This window comes from Panthera tigris, chromosome E3 (genome assembly GCF_018350195.1).
Source record: "Panthera tigris isolate Pti1 chromosome E3, P.tigris_Pti1_mat1.1, whole genome shotgun sequence".
Lineage (NCBI taxonomy): Eukaryota > Metazoa > Chordata > Mammalia > Carnivora > Felidae > Panthera > Panthera tigris.
Window position 1 is genome coordinate 38,839,104 of NC_056675.1, and position 17,349 is coordinate 38,856,452.

Sequence of the window (17,349 nt, forward strand, 5' to 3'; positions counted from 1 at the left end):
CGGCCGCATTGCCAAGGCGGGCCCGTGACGGGAATGACTGTTAGCTGTGCTCACTTGTGGTTTTGCCCAGCAGTAATGAGAACAGCAGTTGCTAGTCTGTAGGTGGCGGGCACCTCTCTGCTGTCTCTGGGTGGTGGGGAGTGATGTCCCTCTGCCTGGGATGTCCCTGGCGTGGGGCTCGGGGAACAGGTTTGGGAGAAGCTCATCATCGGTAGCCCTGAGGCCAGAGAGCAGGGAGGGCAGGCGGATGCTGGAACTTGGGTTTTTGTATCCGTAAAATAATTGCAGCCCAAATTAAGAGAGGAAAAGTGCTTCAAAACTCTGGAGCCGAGGTGCTGGCCTGTGCAGAACGACGTAAGCCTTCAGGGTTGTGCTGAATGACCGAACTGAGTCCCCTGGGGGTGAGGCTGAACTTGAGGCATCTCCCTGTTCGTAGATCTGGGTGACCCCAAAAGGAAAGAGTGGGTGGCCCTACAGAGCCCTCTGGTCTGAGGAGAGATGGGCCTGTGGTCAGTCCTGTGGACCCAGTGCCCCCTGGTGGCCAGTTAGAGCCACTTTTTATTGCTAGTTGGGGATGGATACCTTCCAGAAGGGTAGACCAAGGAAGAATCCAGAATTAAAAAAAAAAAAAAAAAAAAAAGGAATGAAAGAAATGATTGCCTCTCCTGCCCCTCACCCAGCTCCCAAGGGTGTATCCACTAGAGGTCTCGGAGGTGGACAGGGCAGCTTTGATTGGCCTTGCAGACCTATCTGTCACCGATCTCTGCAAGTTCTCTGCAGATCTCTGCAAGCCTTAGTCTCTCATCTGGAGACCCACGCGCCCATCTCACCTCTCTGGCTCATCCTGCCCTCAGTCTCTGGTGGAACCTGGGAGGGGAGGAGATTGGTACACCAAGTGGGGGCTCAGCCCTGCCCTGATCAGCCGGGTGGTCCTGGCCTTGACTGCTGAGAGCCACCCCCAGAGCCGTCAAGTGAGAGTCAAGATGTCTGGTCAAGGAGAAATCCCATGCATGAATCCCCACTCCGCACCAGCCCCCACCTTTTGTCTTTAAAACTGCCAAACTTCCGGAGACTTTGAGAGAGCAACGCAGTGGACATCAACACATCCATCTCCCAGATTCGGTAGTCCTTTTACTTTCCCCATTTGCCTTTACTATCCCTAAGTATGGCTGAACCCTCGGGCCCCCTTCCTTCCAAACCCTTCAACATGTCCCCAAAATAGAGGCATTTCCCACAAACCACAAGACTGGAATCCTTTCTCAGAAATTAATGGTCAGCTCCATTGCAATCTAGTGTCCCATCCATCTTCCAATTTCCCCAGCTGACTCCAGAATATCTTTTAGAGCATCCCTGCTTCCCCCTCCACCCATCCCCTCCCCTCTTTAAAAACATCGGGCTCCGGTCAAGGTTCCTTCATTCGGCCATGTGGCTGTTAGTTTCCTCTAGAGCGATGCGCCCCCTACAGGTGCTTTTAAAAATAATGCTGAAGGACGGGGGCCAGTTGGCGAGAAATATTCTGCATTTGTAATTCGTTCCATTGTTTCCTCGAGGGATCATTTCGCTTGTTCTTTTTTTCTTTTAATTGAATAAATCTGACGTGTGACATTGTGTCAGTGAAAGGCGTGTCAGTGTTACTTTGATACGTTTGTATATTGTAACACGACTGCTGATGCAGTGATATTTATATTTATCGAATTACATAATTACCCCGCAATAGTATTGTCTATATCCATTATACTGTGCATTAGATCTCTATGGGTTATTCACTATGAGTGACAAGTTTGTCCCCTTAAACACCATCGCTCTCATCCACTGCACCCCCCCCCCCGGCCTCCCACCCATTCTCATTTCTGCAGTGCAAAGTGGGGTCTAAAGGCTGGATCGCGTTGCGATGGGACGTTTCTGCCAAGAACCCCTCTTTGGCGGTGCCGTGTCCTCCCTGTGGCCTCAGGAGGCGGGGAAACCAGGCGGTCCTGTCTCAGAGATGCCACTTTTGATCACTGGGGGTGAAGTGATGTGAAATTCGAAATGCTGCAGGAGGGAGTGGAGACACGGCACTATCGGTTTTCTCTGCCTTTTCGTGTTTGGGGCTGTCCTGCCGGCCGAGCCGCTGCCTAGGACCGGCGAGAGAAAAATGATTCCTCCGGGGGCCACATCTTTAGGCATTTCTTAACACCGCAGGTGTGGGAGCAGAGAGGGAGAGACCTGACGGTGGGACCAGCTGCCGTGCGCCGTGCCCCGCCCTGCCCCCCCACCCCGGCTGAAGGATGCTCGAAGAACCCGTCCCGGCCGCCCGAGAGCCCGAGCAGCTCGGGGCCGTCAAACTGGAGGAAGAGGAGGCCGTCGGTCAGGAGGACCTCAGGCACACTGAGGCCAGGCCCCGGCCCGAGGTGGCTCACCAGCTCTTCAGATGCTTCCAGTATCAGGAGGACATGGGGCCAAGGGCGTCCCTGAGCCGGCTCCGGGAGCTGTGCTGCCGCTGGCTGCGGCCCGCTCTGCACACCAAGGAGCAGATCCTGGAGCTGCTGGTGCTGGAGCAGTTCCTGAGCGTGCTGCCCCCGCACCTGCTGGCCCGGCTCCAGGGCCAGCAGCTCAGGGACGGCGAGGAGGTTGTGCTGCTGCTGGAGGGTGTCCGGAGGGAGTCCAGCGCCGCGGGGCCACTGGTAAGGGGGAGGGGGGGGGCGGCCAGGCGGCAAGACAGGGACTCGGGTGCCCCGCGAGGAAATCACCCGACACTCCGTCCTCCTCCCTCTGACAATTGCTCCTTAACCTCCTAAGTCCTGTGACCCTCACCTTTCCGTGGCCCCCTTTCCCTCGGGAGTGAGAAGGACGCGCATCGTCCCTCTGCCCTGTTCGCCACCCGACACGGATGCATTTTGCACAGGATTTTAGTTTTAATGCTGGCAAGAATTGTCCCCGCGCAGACGTCACTGCGGAGGACCAGGGGGGCTCTTCCCAGGTCTCCAGCCACAGCCCCAAAAAGGAAGCGCCCTCAGAAGGACCCCCGGCCCCGGAGCCAGCCATGGAGCCCCCAGCATCCCAGCCAGGGCCCTCCAAGCCTGCTGAGCTGGGGACCTGGAGACATCCCCCAAGTTCAAAGCAGCCACTGAGCCCAGGCCCCAAGAGGACATTCCAAGCCCTGCAAGAGTGTGGTGAGCAGCTGGTGCCCCGGGCAGGTGGGAGCCAGGAGGCCTGGTACGTGAGGACGGGGTGAGATGAAGGCACCCCCCTCTTTGACAGGGAGGGGAGAGCGCCGAGATGTCTCTCCCAGGGCCCTGACCACGGGTGCGCCCCCCCCCCCGTACGGCCGGGGGAGGGTAAGTCGGCCCCCTAACAGCTCTCTCTTTCTCCCCCCCCCCCCCCATGCTGCCAGCCCCCCAGGGCCCTGTCCTGTGGCTGGAGGAAAACGCCCGAGATCAGGAGCTTGCAGCTGTGCTGGTGAGCTGGCCCGGCCCCTCCCTCCAGACTGTCCTCGGCCCCCGGACGCTCGCTGCCCCTGCTGTTGTGGCAAATCCGTGTCTTCCTTAATTTAAACCCTCAGAGTTTTCCATCCCCCTCAGCTCACAGCCCCATTCCTCTCTCACCAAGGATCTGGCTCATCCTTTTGTTACAGGAGTCCCTGACCTTCGAGGATGTCCCAGCAAAGAAGGCGTGGCCTGTTCACCCTCTGGGTAAGCGGCCCTTCCAGCTGGGGACCACTGAAGGCTCTCTCCTTGTGTTTCCAGAGTGGTCTCTAAAGCTCCAGACCCTACCTGACTTTTTAGCCTCTTTGGCTAAAAATGGGCTATGTTAACACGAATTCTTTCCTTCTTTCCTTTCTTCCTTCCTCCATTCATTTACTTATTTTATACTTTTTAAAAAATGTTCGTTTACTTCTGAGAGAGAGAGAAAAAGCAGGAGCGGGGGAGGGGCAGAGAGAAGGGGACAGAGGATCCGGACATGGGGCTGGAACTCACAAATATGACGTCATGACCCGAGCTGAAGTCCGACGCTCAACCAACTGAGCCACCCAGGTGCCCCTTACTTACTTATTTTATTAAAAAAAAAATTTTTTTAATTTTTTTTAACATTTACTTATTTTTGAGAGAGAGAGCGAGAGCATGAACAGGCGAGGGTCAGAGAAAGAGGGAGACACAGAATCTGAAACAGGCTCCAGGCTCTGAGCTGTCAGCACAGAGCCCGACGCGGGGCTCGAACCCACGGACCGCGAGATCGTGACCTGAGCCGAAGTCAGACGCTCAACCGACTGAGCCACCCAGGCGCCCCTAAAATTTTTTTTTTAATGTTTATTTATTTTTGAGAGAGAGAGAGCGTGAATGCAGGAAGGGGCAGGAAGAGAGGGAGACACGGATTCCGAAGCAGGCTCCTGGCTCTGAGCTGGCAGCACAGAGCCAGACCCAGGGCTCAAACCCACGAATCGTGAGATCTTGCCCTGAGCCGAAGTCAGTCGCTTAACTGACTGAGCCACCCAGGCGCCCCTCTTTTACTTATTTTAGAGGCTTACTGTGTTTGATGTAATCATCAACCCGGTTAACTTTGAGCTTTTAAAGTGGGTGGTCATGGGAGTGCTTGCTAAGGGGTTTGGGGTTTCCATCCAGGGGAAGGACAGAGTTCTGACACTAGATAGACAGTGGTGACAGTTGTACAACACTGGGAATGTACCTGATGGACCTGAACTGTGCACTTTAAAATGGTTACTACGGTAAATTCTATGTTTTTTACCGTCACCTTCTGCCACCCCCTCCCGGATTTTGGGACCCTGGGTTTCTTTCTGCTTTGAGGCAATGAGGCCCTGGCAATTCCTGGGGGCCTCTAAGAATAGGCCTGCCCACATGCCCCCCCCCCTTTTCCTGCTTCTTTCTCAGGACCTGGAAGCAGAACCCCAGATGAGGAGTTCAAAGAGGAGCCCAAGGCGGTCGCCTGGCCTGCGGCCCTCTCAACAGAGCCTCAGGCAGACGGTCCTCCGGCGGCGGAAGAGCCCCATGTCCAGGTGCTGGGGCCTGGCCCCGAAGTGAGTGGCACCGGCGGAGGAGGGTCCCCTCCCGGCAGGAGTGACATTCTGGAGGTCAAAGTGGCCGACGGGCCTCCCAGGTCGGAGGCAGAGATGGAATTCATCTGCACCGACTGCGGGGTGACTTTCCGACAGCTGGCCCGCCTGGAGGCGCACCAGCTGCGGAGTCACCCGGGCGCCCGGTCCTTTCCGTGCGAGCGCTGCGGGAAGAGCTTCGGCCGCAGTTCCATCCTGAAGCTGCACATGCGCACGCACACGGACGAGCGGCCACACGCCTGCCACCTGTGCGGCCACCGCTTCCGCCAGAGCTCCCACCTGAACAAGCACCTTCAGACGCACTCCTCCGAGCCCGCCTTCCTGTGCGCCGAGTGCGGCCAGGGCTTCCAGCGGCGCGCCAGCCTCATGCAGCACCTGCTGGCGCACGCCGAGGGCCGGCGGTCGCCGCGCGCCCCCGAGGCCAAGCCCGAAGCGCGCGAGCTGGCCGTCGTCCTGTGCTCTCACTGCGGCCAGACCTTCCAGCGCCGCTCCAGCCTCAAGCGCCACCTGCGGATCCACGCCAAGGACAAGGGCCACCAGTGCTCGGAGTGCTCGGGCAGCCTGCGCTCGGGCCCGGAGCGCAGGCCGTACGTGTGCAACGACTGTGGCAAGGCGTTCCGGCGCAGCGAGCACCTGGGGGCCCACCGGCGCGTGCACACGGGTGAGCGGCCCTTCTCGTGCCAGGTGTGCGGCCGCAGCTTCAGCCAGAGCTCCCAGCTGGTGTGCCACCAGCGGGTGCACACGGGCGAGAAGCCCTACAGCTGCCCGCACTGCGGGAAGCGCTTCGTGCGGCGGGCGGGGCTCGCCCGCCACCTCCTGACGCACGGCGGCCCGAGGCCCCACCACTGCACCCAGTGCGGCAAGACCTTCAGCCAGACGCAGGACCTCGCCCGCCACCGGCGCAGCCACACGGGCGAGAAGCCGTGCCGCTGCAGCGAGTGCGGCGAGGGCTTCAGCCAGAGCGCCCACCTGGCGCGCCACCAGCGCATCCACACCGGGGAGAAGCCCCACGCCTGCGACACCTGCGGCTACCGCTTCCGCAACAGCTCCAACCTGGCCCGCCACCGCCGCAGCCACACGGGCGAGCGGCCCTACGGCTGCCAAACCTGCGGCCGGAGCTTCCGGCGCAACGCCCACCTGCAGCGGCACCTGGCCACCCACGCGGGCGCGGGGACCGAGGCGGCGTCCAGGCCGGCCGAGCCCCCGCAGGAGTGCCGGGAGTGCGGCAAGAGCTTCAGCCGCAGCTGTAATCTGCTGCGCCACATGCTGGTGCACACGGGGGCCAGGCCCTTCTCGTGCGCGCAGTGCGGCCGCAGCTTCAGCCGCAACTCGCACCTGCTGCGCCACCTGCGAACCCACGCCCGCGAGACCCTGTACTAGCCTCGCGCGGGTTCCGCCGGGCCCCGCCCCGCACGCGCGCGCGCGCGCCTCCGCGTCCCCCGTGTCCTGGGCAACAGAGGCCCGGTGGGCGTCCCTGGCCCCGCCCCGCCCCGCCCCGCCCCGCCCCGGCCTCCCTCTGGCTCCGCCAGACCTGTGTGTTAGTTTTCCCCTACCCCGGAGGCAGGTCTCCCTGGCTTCAGGGTTGTATTTCAAAATCCTAAAGTAAAACAGCTTTCCTGAAAGTGACTCTGCTTTATTTTTTTTGTGAGGTCCACCAAAACGCTGTTACCCTCCTACTGTGACAGTGACGCCTTTTTCCCTTCCCCGCCCCAGCACCTTCCATAGCAGGCTAGAGGGGAGCAGGCCCAAGGACGGGCCTCCTGCCCCACCCGCAACACACACACCCCGAAAGGGCCAGGGTTGGGGGGGCGACAGAGGGGTGCCGTCTGTCCCAGTCAGCTGTGAGGAAGGCCCGGGAATCTCACCCGGAATTCTTCCTTCTCTGAAGTCTGCCCCCAACCTGTGCTGTCCAGTCCAGTACCCTCTAGCTGTATGTGGCCGTTTAAATTAATTAAAATGGTGGGACGCGTGGGCGGCTCAGTCATTTGGGCGTCGGACTTCAGCTCAGGTCATGATTTACAGGTTGGTGAATCCAGCCCTGCGTCACGCTCTGCGCTGACAGCCCAAAGCCTGCCTGGGATTCTCCTCTCTCTGTCCCTCCCCTGAATTCTGTCTCTCAAAATAAATAAAAACCTGAAAAAAATAATTACTTTAATGATGGAATATAATTTTAAAATCCCAGATTCTGGGTCATTCCAGGAAACCTTGCTTTTGGCATGTAGGTAACTGATTCAAATCGAAGCTGCCAGCAGATGAAACGAAACCTGCCCGATGGCCAAGACAGGTTGCAGGCTGGGGACCCCTAACGACCCATAATCCTGTAAACCCGAAGGTGGTTTGGCAGAGTGCCTACCTTCTCCGACCTCTCAGGCAATCTTGGCAATCCGGTGGACAGATTTCGTTTTCTCCCAGTCTAGTGGACAGATTTTTAAAATCATGTGACTTGTAATACTGCAAAAAAGAAAACAGCCCACCCCAGCTGTAGGGCGTGTGCACACACACTTCCTGCTCTAGTCGGTGGCTTGTTACCTACAACCTTTCGGGTTGTCTTTGTCCCTCCACCAGCCTGACACACGACTGCTCTTTGGCAAATGCTTGTGGACATACAGTGAACTTGTCAGCCAGCGGCCAAGAGACTTGGGAAAGATCTGTCCCCAGATCTAGAGGAGGTCCGTGTTTTGAGGGATTGGGAGGAAGATGAGGTGGGATACAGAGAGTCACCAGATGTCCCAGAACAAATTAGAGCCTTGGAAGACCTCCCGAGAAGAAATTTTCAAGAAGGAAGCTTTCTTGATCAACTAAATGAGTAAGGAAGTTGGGAGAACCCATGGCATTTGAAGGCTTTATTTCTTGAGCACCTACTATGTACCGGGGAACGTGCTGGGCTATTGAGGAGAACAAGGCCTGAAATAGAAGAGGGAGACCACCTCAGAAGAACCGGAGGGAGGGCACCCTCATCGGAGGGAACAGCAGGTGCAAAGTCCCTGAGCAGAGAATACTGTCCCTGAGGGAGATCTGTAGGAATCTGATGACACAGACACAGCCTCAGAGGCCCAGGTCAGAGTGTATTTACGATGGGAAGATGGGAGGGTGTCAATCAGGCAGTTACTTCATTTTGCCATGACATTGATTTGGCCTCGGCACTGGAAAGATTTGGCTTGAAAGAGGCAAGACCAAGGCGACCAACTGGGTTTGGGATGACGGTGACCTTGATGGGGCCGTGGGGTCATGAAAGCCCCTGACGGCTTCAACACGGTAGGCAGGTTTTCTCAGCTTCTCACCGGAGTCAAGCGCAAAGGCACAAGGAGAAGTAAGAGACAGTCTGACCACGGGGTCATGTGAAAATGCGGGTCAGGGGTCTAAAAGAAACTGAATGTTGACTGGCCATGGGAGGAGAGGACACGACGTCCAGGGGGAAGCGAGAGCTAGGTCAGGCCCTGGCGGGGGACGGCCCCTTGGAGCTGGGGACTCAGGCCTGAGATGGGCCTTCCAGTGTAAAAGGCTCTCAGAGGGATCCCCTGGGAATGAAACAGGATGTGGGCCAGCACAGGGCTCCCCAAAGTCCACTCCCTCACAGGGCAGGGGCAATGAGCAAGCAGGGCCCCTCAGGATGACCAGGGCCACCATCAGGGTCTGGCTTCGCCCTTGCCCACTCCTGGTGGACTCCCAGCTGTTCCCCAGGGAGGTGATTTTTCTAAGAATTGAGAGTTCATTAGTATGATCCAAAAGGGTCTTTAAGAAACTGGCAGATGGCGGGGGGGGGGGGGGGGTGCACCTGGGTGGCTCAGTCAGTTGGGCAACCGACTTTGGCTCAGGTCATGCTGTGCCAGTTCGTGGGATGGAACCCTGAGTCCAATGTCGGGCTCTGTGCTGATGGCTCGGAGCCTGGCGCCTGCTGCGCATTCTGTGTCTCCCTCTCTCTCCCCTCCCCTGCTCGCGCGTGCGAGCGCGTGCGCGCTCTCTCTCTCTCTCTCTCTCTCTCTCTCTAAATAAACATTAAAAAAAGAAAAAAGAAAAAACAAAGAAAACGCCACAGGAGTGAGTGATAGAAATGCCCCCAGCTGTGAGGCCTCCGGGCTCCCAGTCACCTCCCCACATACCTCTCACCCCTAGGCACACCTCCCTGGTCTGGAGCCTTTCCTTTGCTGGCGTGTTTTCCCCGCACCCCACCCTCACCCCACCCCACCTGTCCCCTTTCCTGCTCTGTCCTCAGGTCAGGGCCCCGGAAACCGCACCCCCCCCCCAGCTCTATCTCAGCAGCTGCTGTTCACCGCTAGACACCCCAATGCAAAAATCTGTGTGCAGCTGCAGGAAGCAGGAAGTCAGTGGGGGAGGGGGGAGCTTCAGGGAAGCGGCCTCAAAAATGGTGAGCTGGGCCGACCCCCTCCCTGCCCTGGCCTTGCTCCTGGCTCCCCTCCCCCCACCCCCTCCCCAGTTTCTGCATTTGCAGGCCCCCAGGAGGCCTGAGCCAGAGATCTGAGTCCTGTCCCGCCCTAGGCTGCCCTTCTCTCTGGTCCAGGTAGGGGTGAACCCTCCTCCCCCTCCCTACTCCTCCCTCCCCCGCCTCTGCCCCAACCTCAAAGCCAAGGAGTTTCCATGGCCTGGTGAAGGATGAAGAGCCAGGTCAGAAGAACAAGCCAAGGGGCAGATGTGCCTCAGGCCTGAGCTCCCTGCTGCCCCAGCGTCAGGCAACGCGCAGGCCAGAAAACTTCCAGCCCTTTCCACAGGCCAGTTGTCACCCGTGTCCATGTACAGATTATAGAGGTCAGGTGGACCCCCCCCTCCCTGGGGTCCTGCCCCCTCCCCAGCCACCGGGGGCTCCTGCCTCCCGTCCAACAAACAGGCACTCAGTTTGATTCAACCAACTTTTTTTTTTTTTAACGCTTATTTATTTTTTGAGAGACAGAGACAGAGCAGGAGCTGGGGAGGGGACAGAGAGAGGCGGGGAGTCACAGATTGCGAAGCAGGCTCCAGGCTCCGAGCTGTCAGCACAGAGCCCGACGCGGGGCTCGGGGCTCATGCCCATGAACCATGAGATCATGACCTGAGCCGAAGGCGGACGCTTAACCGACTGAGCCCCCCCGGGGCGCCCGCAGCCAACTCTTATTAGGACGCCACAGCCAGGGCGACGGGCCGGACCCGGACAAGGAAAGCGGCCGGGGAGGGCCGGGCTAGGCCTGGACGGCGCTCCTGAACACCAGAGCCGCTGAGGTGCAGAAGCTGTTAAAGGCGCTCCAGACGGCCTCCACCGCGTCGCAGAAGGCCTGAAGGCCGGCGGCCACCTTCTCCCTCACCCACGCCAGCGCGGCCTGCCACTTCAGCTGCAGTTGGTAGAGTAGCCTTCGGAACAACCTCAGGGCTCTGTCACAAAAGCTCTCCTCAGTCTTCTGGACCTCGGGGTGCTCCTTCTCTTCCAGGTCAAGGACGGAGGACCTCAAGACTCTGGAACGCAGCTCCTGCCGCACTTCGGGAAGTAACGGACTGGATTCCTGCAGGGGCGGGGGTGCCGTTCGGTGCGGGGTCCCACCTGGAAGACGCGGCCCGGGTCCTGGCCCCGGCTGAGGCCTCCCCGCCTGTGTGAGAGTCTGGGAGCCAGAAGCCCGGCTCTCCACACTCGAGAAGACTCCACCCAGGGGCTCAGCCCCTCCTTGCCTCCCCACCGGCAGGGCTGCGATGGGCGTCTCACACTCACAGGGCTGCGATGGGCCTCTCACACTCACCTCGTCGTTGTTCTGATCATGGTGAAGGTCCACGGCTTCCAGCATGATCTCGTTGAAGCCATCCTGGGGAGAGGGGACGGTTTGGAGCTCCAGATCGGCTCCTGTCTGTGGCCTCCAAGCGTCCAGGGGAGTGTCAAGGGAGCCAGGAGCCCAGACCCAATAACGATAACCTGGCTGTAGCCCTGGGGACCGAGCTTTGGTGGGGGCGGCGGGGCGGGGGGGGACTCACCTCCACCTCTCCCAGACTGAGCCTCTGTTGCTGGGGGGGGGGGAAATCACTTGGTTTAAAATCCTCCCAGCCTCTCCCGCCCGCAGTCTTCTCCCCCAAGTCCCCACCTGTTCTCTGCTCCCCAGGCCCCCATCACTGGGTCCAGCCCAGGGGCCTGGGGACCAGGTATCTGGCATCCCCGCTCTGTCATCAATATGCGCAGTGACTTGATCACCTTCCTAAGCCTCCCTGGGCCTCTGCATTTCTCACCTGTGCCCTCACCTGCACGCGGGTGTGAACGAGGAGAGTGTGCCAGGAGGTGCCCAGGTGTAAGGAGTGAGCAGACCCGAGGTAGCATCTCCATCACCCTCACCGTCATCGTGGTCATTGTGAAACCACCCACCCGACCCCAGCTGCAGAGTGCATGGGAGTGGGGGCCACGGCGACCCACCTGTGCTCCTCGGGATTGGTGTTGGGTCCTGTCACAGAAGATGTCCACCAGCTGGTGCTGCGCAGAGAGGAGAGGCGGAAGTGAGAGAGGCCTCATCGTTCCCCCGGAGGGGGCCCTGGGTGGCCCAGAACATTCTCAGCTCCACACAGCAGGACCCAGGTCCCCCTCTCTCCCCCAGACACACACTAGGAAGAGCTTCTTACCATTTGGTGCCTCATAAATTCAATAGGATTTCTGCCCACCTGTGGGGGTGACAGTGATACTCAGACACGTGGGACCTTGCCACCCCCCACACTCGCTGTACACACACACACACACACACACACACACGCACACACCCTCACCATGCATGTGCACACGCATGGGTGAGCATTGCCCCAGAGTGCTCAGGATCCACTGTGTTACCAAATACCTGTCCCTCTCTGTCCCGGCTGACGGGCTGGCCAAGGGACGGGCTGGCGGGGGCGGCGCTCCCGAAGGCGGTGACAGGTACGCAGCTCTTGACAGCTGGCTCTGCAGACCCACCTCCCCTGCCCGGACCCTCGGCTTGCCCCACAGAAGCGCAGGGTGGCCCGGACACGGCATCACGGGTCTCCACCAAACCTGGTGCCGGCTCCCTGGTCACGGGGCAGTCCCTGCCACACGCGGAACGTCCACGGCTCTGGGCAAATATCTGTTGTGAGGCACCCGTCTCCACGCTTCTTGAGTCCCTGATGGCACCAGCCTGCCACCCCAATCGGGGGGCGCTGGCCGCAGGGAACAATTTGCTCTCCGACTCGGGCTCCCAAACTGGGCGTGGCCACCGAGCCTGGGGTCATTCCAGAGTCCACTGTGACAAATCCCGCAGGGCCCCGGAGCCTGTGGCCAACCTCACAACGCGGGTGGGAGAGGTGACCGGGCACCCCAAAAGGGAGGAACAGACACCAAGGTCCTGGGCGGCAGGCCCAGGCAGGGAGGAATTTGTAAACTTGGCAGGAAAGCACGACCTCCCTGCCCCCAGGTTTTCAGGGTATCGGGACAGGGTCTACCCGGGATCAGCGCCTCTGGCCCTATAGACCCTCCATGCCCCAGCTGCGCCACCAACGCATCGGGTCCAGCTCCTGGAGTCACCCCCTTGCCCTCATACATAGCATTCCTCAGTATCCTTAGCAGACACACACGCAGACCCTTTCCCCGTTGTTTGCCCCCAGACCAGAAATCTGGCCCCACAATCGGGACCCACTCTCTAAAGTGAATGACTCACAGCAAAATGAAACGGTGAGGCTGTCAATAATTATTCAGAATTTCAGGCAGTGAGAGAGCATTCAACAAAGTAAGCCGGGGGTGGTTATGAGCCTGGGGCCCTGTTGAGTGCACGGGTCACATGCCTCTGGCCCCCTGCTTCCCCAGTGGACTCCCCCATTGGCCTAGGAGAATGGGACAGAGCCAGGTGCACGCGGAGAGATCAGGGGGTCTGGCGGCCAGCGCGAGCGGGAGACGGGGACACACAGCGGGGAAGTGGAATCTGGGGGCCCCCCCACCCCTCCAATTGCTCTCACTCACCTTGGAGGACCACATGGTGGCGCAGGGCTCTGGGGGCTGTGGCCTGGCGGGGAGGAACAGGTGTGAGCTAGAGGGTTCAGGGAAGCGGCCTCCCCGCCAGCCCACCCCCCACTGGACGTCGCTTTGGCTGCAGCCTCCTCCCCCGGCTGCCAGGTCACCTCACACAGATTCTCCCAGCCTATGCTTCTGCTCCAGAGAGAGCTTCTGATTTAAGAGGGAGGAGGGAGGAGGGAGAGGCTGGGGGAGGGTGGAGCCTGGCTTGGAGGCAGGATGTGAGGCTGTGTGTGTGTGTGTGTGTGTGTACGCACGTGTGTGGCACACGGAGACAGAAGCAAGGACAGGGAGACCGCCTGGGAGGGGGTGGGCAGGGCCCTCTGGCTGTGCCCCCTCCGCTCTCTGAGCTGAGGTGGGGAACTTCAGAGCCCAGGAACAAGCCTCTTTCTCAACCTTACCGGCCCGAGACAGGGAAAGACAGAGGGAAAGTCCAGACTGGTGAAAGCAGATCGGAGCACTCCCAGGCTCTGGAAAATGAAGTCATCCTGTTGAGGGTCAAGTAAGGTGCCGGGGAATGCTGACTAGCTCACTTGAAACGGAGCATACCCCAGCTCCAAAGTCCAGAGAATGTTCTAAGCACCTCCAGGCCCAGGGCAGAGCAGGGCTGGCAAGATGCCTAAGGTGGCCCCACCGGGAGGGGTGGGGAGGGGAGGGGAGCTGAGCAGACTGCCCCAGGGGCCCCTGCAGGGGTGGCTGGAGGTGATGCCTGTCTGCCACGGGACAGGGTGAAGCCCTCAGGAGGAGCTGAGGGCCTAGGGGCAGCTGGCCAGACTATCCCGAGCCCTCCTGGGGCCGAGGGGCACCATGTCCCGGCCAGCCCTGTGCCGTTCTGGGGTCACCCCCAGTTCGGCTCGCCCTACTCTGGCCCAGAGTCCCCCCGCTTCACCACAGCCGTGTCTAACCTCAACACTGGGGCTGCCCGGTGCCTGGGGCCGCGAAACCGATCAAGGCCTCGGCAGGGTGGTCAGGGTGGTGGCTTCGAGGGCCGTGGGGGAAGGGTCTGTTTCAGCCTCTCTCCCAGGCCTGCGGATGGCCTCTTCGTGCTCATGTCATTCTCCTAGCATGCGCGTCTGTCCGCTAACTTCCCATTTTTATAGGGACACCGGTCTCACCGGATTAGGGCCCATCCAATGACCTCATTACCTTGATTCCCTCTGCAAAGATCCTATCTCCAAATAAGGTCACCGTCTGAGGTCCCGGGGATTAGGACTCGAACACGAGGACCTGGGCTCCTGAGGGGCCCCCAGAAGGACAGAACTGTAAAGCATATTTCCTTGGCGCAAGTCTCACTTGCATTGACTAGACCCCAGCAGGTGTCTCCTGGCCCCTTAGGAGCCCATCAACGGTCTGAAACGCCCTGTGCAAACCTCGGAGTCCAGATCCCTCCCTGAGCCATCTTTAAATTCCAGGTGGGGAGAGAAAAGGTTGCGGCTGCAGGTAACAGTCCTGGGCTTGCTTCTTTCTCGGGAAGCACGGCCCCCTGACCCCACGAGACGCTTGGCCCCCCCGTGACAGTCTCGCAGACCACCGTCTGCAAGCATTTTGCGTCACGGCAGGCTGCACCATTTTCTATACAGCTTTGGCGAGAAACAATTCACACGCAACTCCCCCACTGAAGCGTATAATTCAACGCACGGAAACGTGCACCCGTCAAGGCCAATTTCAGAACATTTTCGTCGCCTCAGAAAGGCGAGCCAGCACCTACCCCCCCCCCAACGATCCCAAAGCCCCGCCCAGACACCCACGCATCTACTATCTGTCTCTGGAGTTCCCTGGTCTGGATGTTTCACATACATGGAATCACATAGAGATGGTCACGCCGTGTGACCTTATGTGGCCACCTTTTGCACTTAGCACGGGGCTTTCAATTCCTCGGGGTTGTAGCACGAACCCGCGCTTCAGTCCTTTCGAGGGCTAAAGAACGCTCCGCTGTATGAACGTGCCACTTCCCCAATCCACTCGTCTGTCCATGGACACTCGGGTTGTTTCCACCTTTTGGCTATTACGAATCACGCTGCTGTGGACGCCCGTGGACAAGTTTCTGTGCGGATGTCTGTTTTTAGGTCTCTTGGGTTCACACCTAGGAGGGGAATTGTTGGCTCCTATGGTAACTGACTATGTTTTCCACTTTTTGAGGAACCACCAGACGATTTTCCAAAGTTACTGCGCCCTTTTCTATCCCCAGCAGCAGCTCAGAGCCTGGACCCTGTTTCAGATTCTGTGTCTCCCTCTTTCTCTGCCCCTCCCCTGTTCATGCTCTGTCTCTCTCTGTCTCAAAAATAAACGTTAAAAAATTTTTAAAAAATAAAAATTAAAAATAAATAAATAAAAAGATATGTCCTTTGCAAATATTTTCTCCCGTTTTGTGGGTGGTCTTTTCATTTTTTAATGGTGTCCTTTGAAGCACAAATATTTTACATGTTGATTATGGGACCATTTTAACGATAAAAATAATCAATTTGACCTGGCATTTTTCTGTAGTATACTTAAGTGTGTGTGTGTGTATATATTTTTTTTTCCCCCTAAGATTTACTTCTAAGTAATATCTACACTCATCGTGGGGCTGGAACTCACAACCCTGAGATCAAGACCCTCAGGCTCCACCAACGGAACCAGCCAGGTGCCGCAGACAAAGTGTTTTGTTCCAAAGTAGGCTCCGTGCCCAAGGTGGGGCTCAAACCCAAACCCACAACCCTGAGATCAAGAGTCACATGCTGTTCTGACGGAGCCAGCCAGGCACCCTTAATATATTTTTAAAGGCTGGAGAAGAAGTCTCCGTGTAGCACTAAATGAAGCCCCAGATTTCACATCGGATGGCCCTCCTCTGAGGTCCCCTAGCCGACTTTTGAGTTTCTCTCTGTTCCCTCCTCCCACTCATTCTCTTTCCGTCTGTCACCCCACTGCCCGTCAACTCTGAATCCCAAGTTCTTCTACAAGACAGAGCAATTCAGGTCTGTCAAGCTCCTGCCACCGAACTCACCCCGGAGCCATCTGTGCTCAGGAGAAACAAAGGGCTTTCTCTCGGGTCACCTGCATTGTCCTCCTGTGTGGGGCTCATAAGCTTTTAAAATATAAGTTTCCTCCTCCATGTGTTTTGAAAGGATCCTGACAGAGGCCCGGGTTTCGGGTTTTCTGGTGGCTTGGAATTCTCAGGTCACGGGTTGGCTGAAGACACCTGGCTGTTGCCCTCCGACTGGTCAGCTTGTCCTGACCGAGGGAGGGCCCTGCACGCTGGGACAGTGGCCCGCAGCCTCAGCCCCAGGCAGCACTGTGGGCGGACGGCAACCCAGGAAGTGGCCCCTAAGCGGCTCCACCCAAAGGGGATAGATCCTACTCGAGCAAGGCCATCGACCTGATTCTGCAGAGAATGTGCTCAGGTTGGTCCCTGGGAGGGAGAACACTTCAGAGACACAGAAAAACCACAAGACAGAGATGACAGCTGTCGTCCCGGCCCCCTCGCCCATCAGGGCTGCCCCCCCAAGCTTACTCGAGCGCAGACTCCTGGCCCCGACCCCCAAGTGATTCAGGGTGAGGGCATGGGATCCGCATTTTTAAGTTCCCTAGGGGATTCTGATGTGGAAGATTCCAGAAGTGCAGTTCCAGAGGCACTGATGTAGGTCCTGAATTCGGGGAGGAGTGGGAGGTGAATGAGGTGGCCCTCCCACTCATCACCCAGGGGTGCTGAGGAAGCAGTGACCCCTGGGTGGAGAGGGAACTCAGTCCACTGTCTTCACAGCACTGAGCCGCGGAGAACCCAAGAGTTCTCCCTGCGGGAAGCGGTACACACTCCAGTGTGGAGGGACTGAGCGGATTTTTAGGGATTGGAGGGTGTTCTGTTGAACCGGGACTGTTGTGGGTCCAAGATGGTGACCAGAAAGGAGGTCCACAGGGGCCTCGGTTGTGGAGGGTCGTCTGGGTGGCCACTGATGTCACCCAGGACGCGGGGCACTGATGTCACCCAGGATATGGGACACTCGCGCTCAGGGGTAACTTGAGGGCTGGGTCTGGGGTCCCCATCCACGTGGCATTGCCTGGGACGTTGCAGAAGCAGGACAGTGGGACACTTCTGGGAAATTCGGAGCAGCGGGTGGAGAGAGGGGCTGGGGTTCAGTGGCCCCAATCTGTCCAGTCCTCTAAAGCCCCAAACAGCCAGGGAGCCGCTATGAGGAGCCGCTGTTGCCAGGTGGGGCCAGGGCTATAGTCATAGGCTGCTGAGAAGCACCAGCTCTTCCGGGAAAAAGAGCTTCCTGTAGGGGCAGCGCGTGGCGCAGCCAGGACAAAGGTGGGGGTGGGGGTGGGGCTGGGGGGGGAGGGGGAGAGGGGGGGT

General features: G+C 58.7%; 2 protein-coding genes and 1 non-coding gene across 10 annotated transcripts; 1 reads left to right on the top strand and 2 right to left on the bottom strand.

Moving 5' to 3' along the window:
• Positions 1 to 2,432: 2,432 nt before the first annotated feature.
• ZSCAN10 (zinc finger and SCAN domain containing 10) lies at positions 2,433 to 6,427 on the top strand. The gene is made up of 5 exons (XM_015545023.2): positions 2,433 to 2,663; positions 2,885 to 3,152; positions 3,374 to 3,438; positions 3,614 to 3,671; positions 4,866 to 6,427. Exons 1-5 carry the CDS (start codon positions 2,433 to 2,435, stop codon positions 6,425 to 6,427), a joined length of 2,184 nt encoding a protein of 727 aa, XP_015400509.2.
• On the bottom strand, positions 4,177 to 4,261 carry TRNAR-UCG. The gene has a single exon. It is a non-coding gene; the product is annotated as a tRNA-Arg (tRNA).
• Positions 6,428 to 10,062: 3,635 nt separating the features above from the next.
• Positions 10,063 to 17,322, bottom strand: IL32 (interleukin 32). Of its 8 annotated transcripts, XM_042970880.1 has the most exons (9): positions 16,003 to 17,322; positions 13,421 to 15,102; positions 12,969 to 13,011; positions 11,839 to 12,087; positions 11,630 to 11,668; positions 11,427 to 11,483; positions 10,997 to 11,026; positions 10,768 to 10,830; positions 10,063 to 10,536 (listed from the first exon to the last, which is right to left on the bottom strand). In XM_042970880.1, exons 2-9 carry the CDS (start codon positions 13,504 to 13,506, stop codon positions 10,219 to 10,221), a joined length of 885 nt encoding a protein of 294 aa, XP_042826814.1. In that variant the 5' UTR covers positions 13,507 to 15,102; positions 16,003 to 17,322; the 3' UTR covers positions 10,063 to 10,218. The 8 variants fall into 8 exon arrangements, with proteins under 8 accessions (XP_042826814.1, XP_042826815.1, XP_042826813.1 ...); XM_042970881.1 differs by lacking the exon at positions 13,421 to 15,102; XM_042970879.1 differs by lacking the exon at positions 16,003 to 17,322 and having other exon boundaries at positions 13,421 to 15,272.
• Between the last annotated feature and the right edge of the window lie 27 nt (positions 17,323 to 17,349).

Bases quoted from the DNA above. Each gene is read 5' to 3' on its own strand.
- IL32 (XM_042970880.1), bottom strand. From the start codon at position 13,506: ATGACTTCATTTTCCAGAGCCTGGGAGTGCTCCGATCTGCTTTCACCA. The intron at 12,088-12,968 runs GTGAGTGAGAGC...ATATTTGCCCAG, and splicing joins CCACCATGTGGTCCTCCAAG to AGCCGTGGACGTTCCGCGTG. The intron at 11,669-11,838 runs GTATTTGGTAAC...TCACCCCCACAG, and splicing joins GCCGGGACAGAGAGGGACAG to GTGGGCAGAAATCCTATTGA.
- ZSCAN10 (XM_015545023.2), top strand. From the start codon at position 2,433: ATGGGGCCAAGGGCGTCCCTGAGCCGGCTCCGGGAGCTGTGCTGCCGC. The intron at 2,664-2,884 runs GTAAGGGGGAGG...CATTTTGCACAG, and splicing joins CCAGCGCCGCGGGGCCACTG to GATTTTAGTTTTAATGCTGG. The intron at 3,439-3,613 runs GTGAGCTGGCCC...CTTTTGTTACAG, and splicing joins AGGAGCTTGCAGCTGTGCTG to GAGTCCCTGACCTTCGAGGA.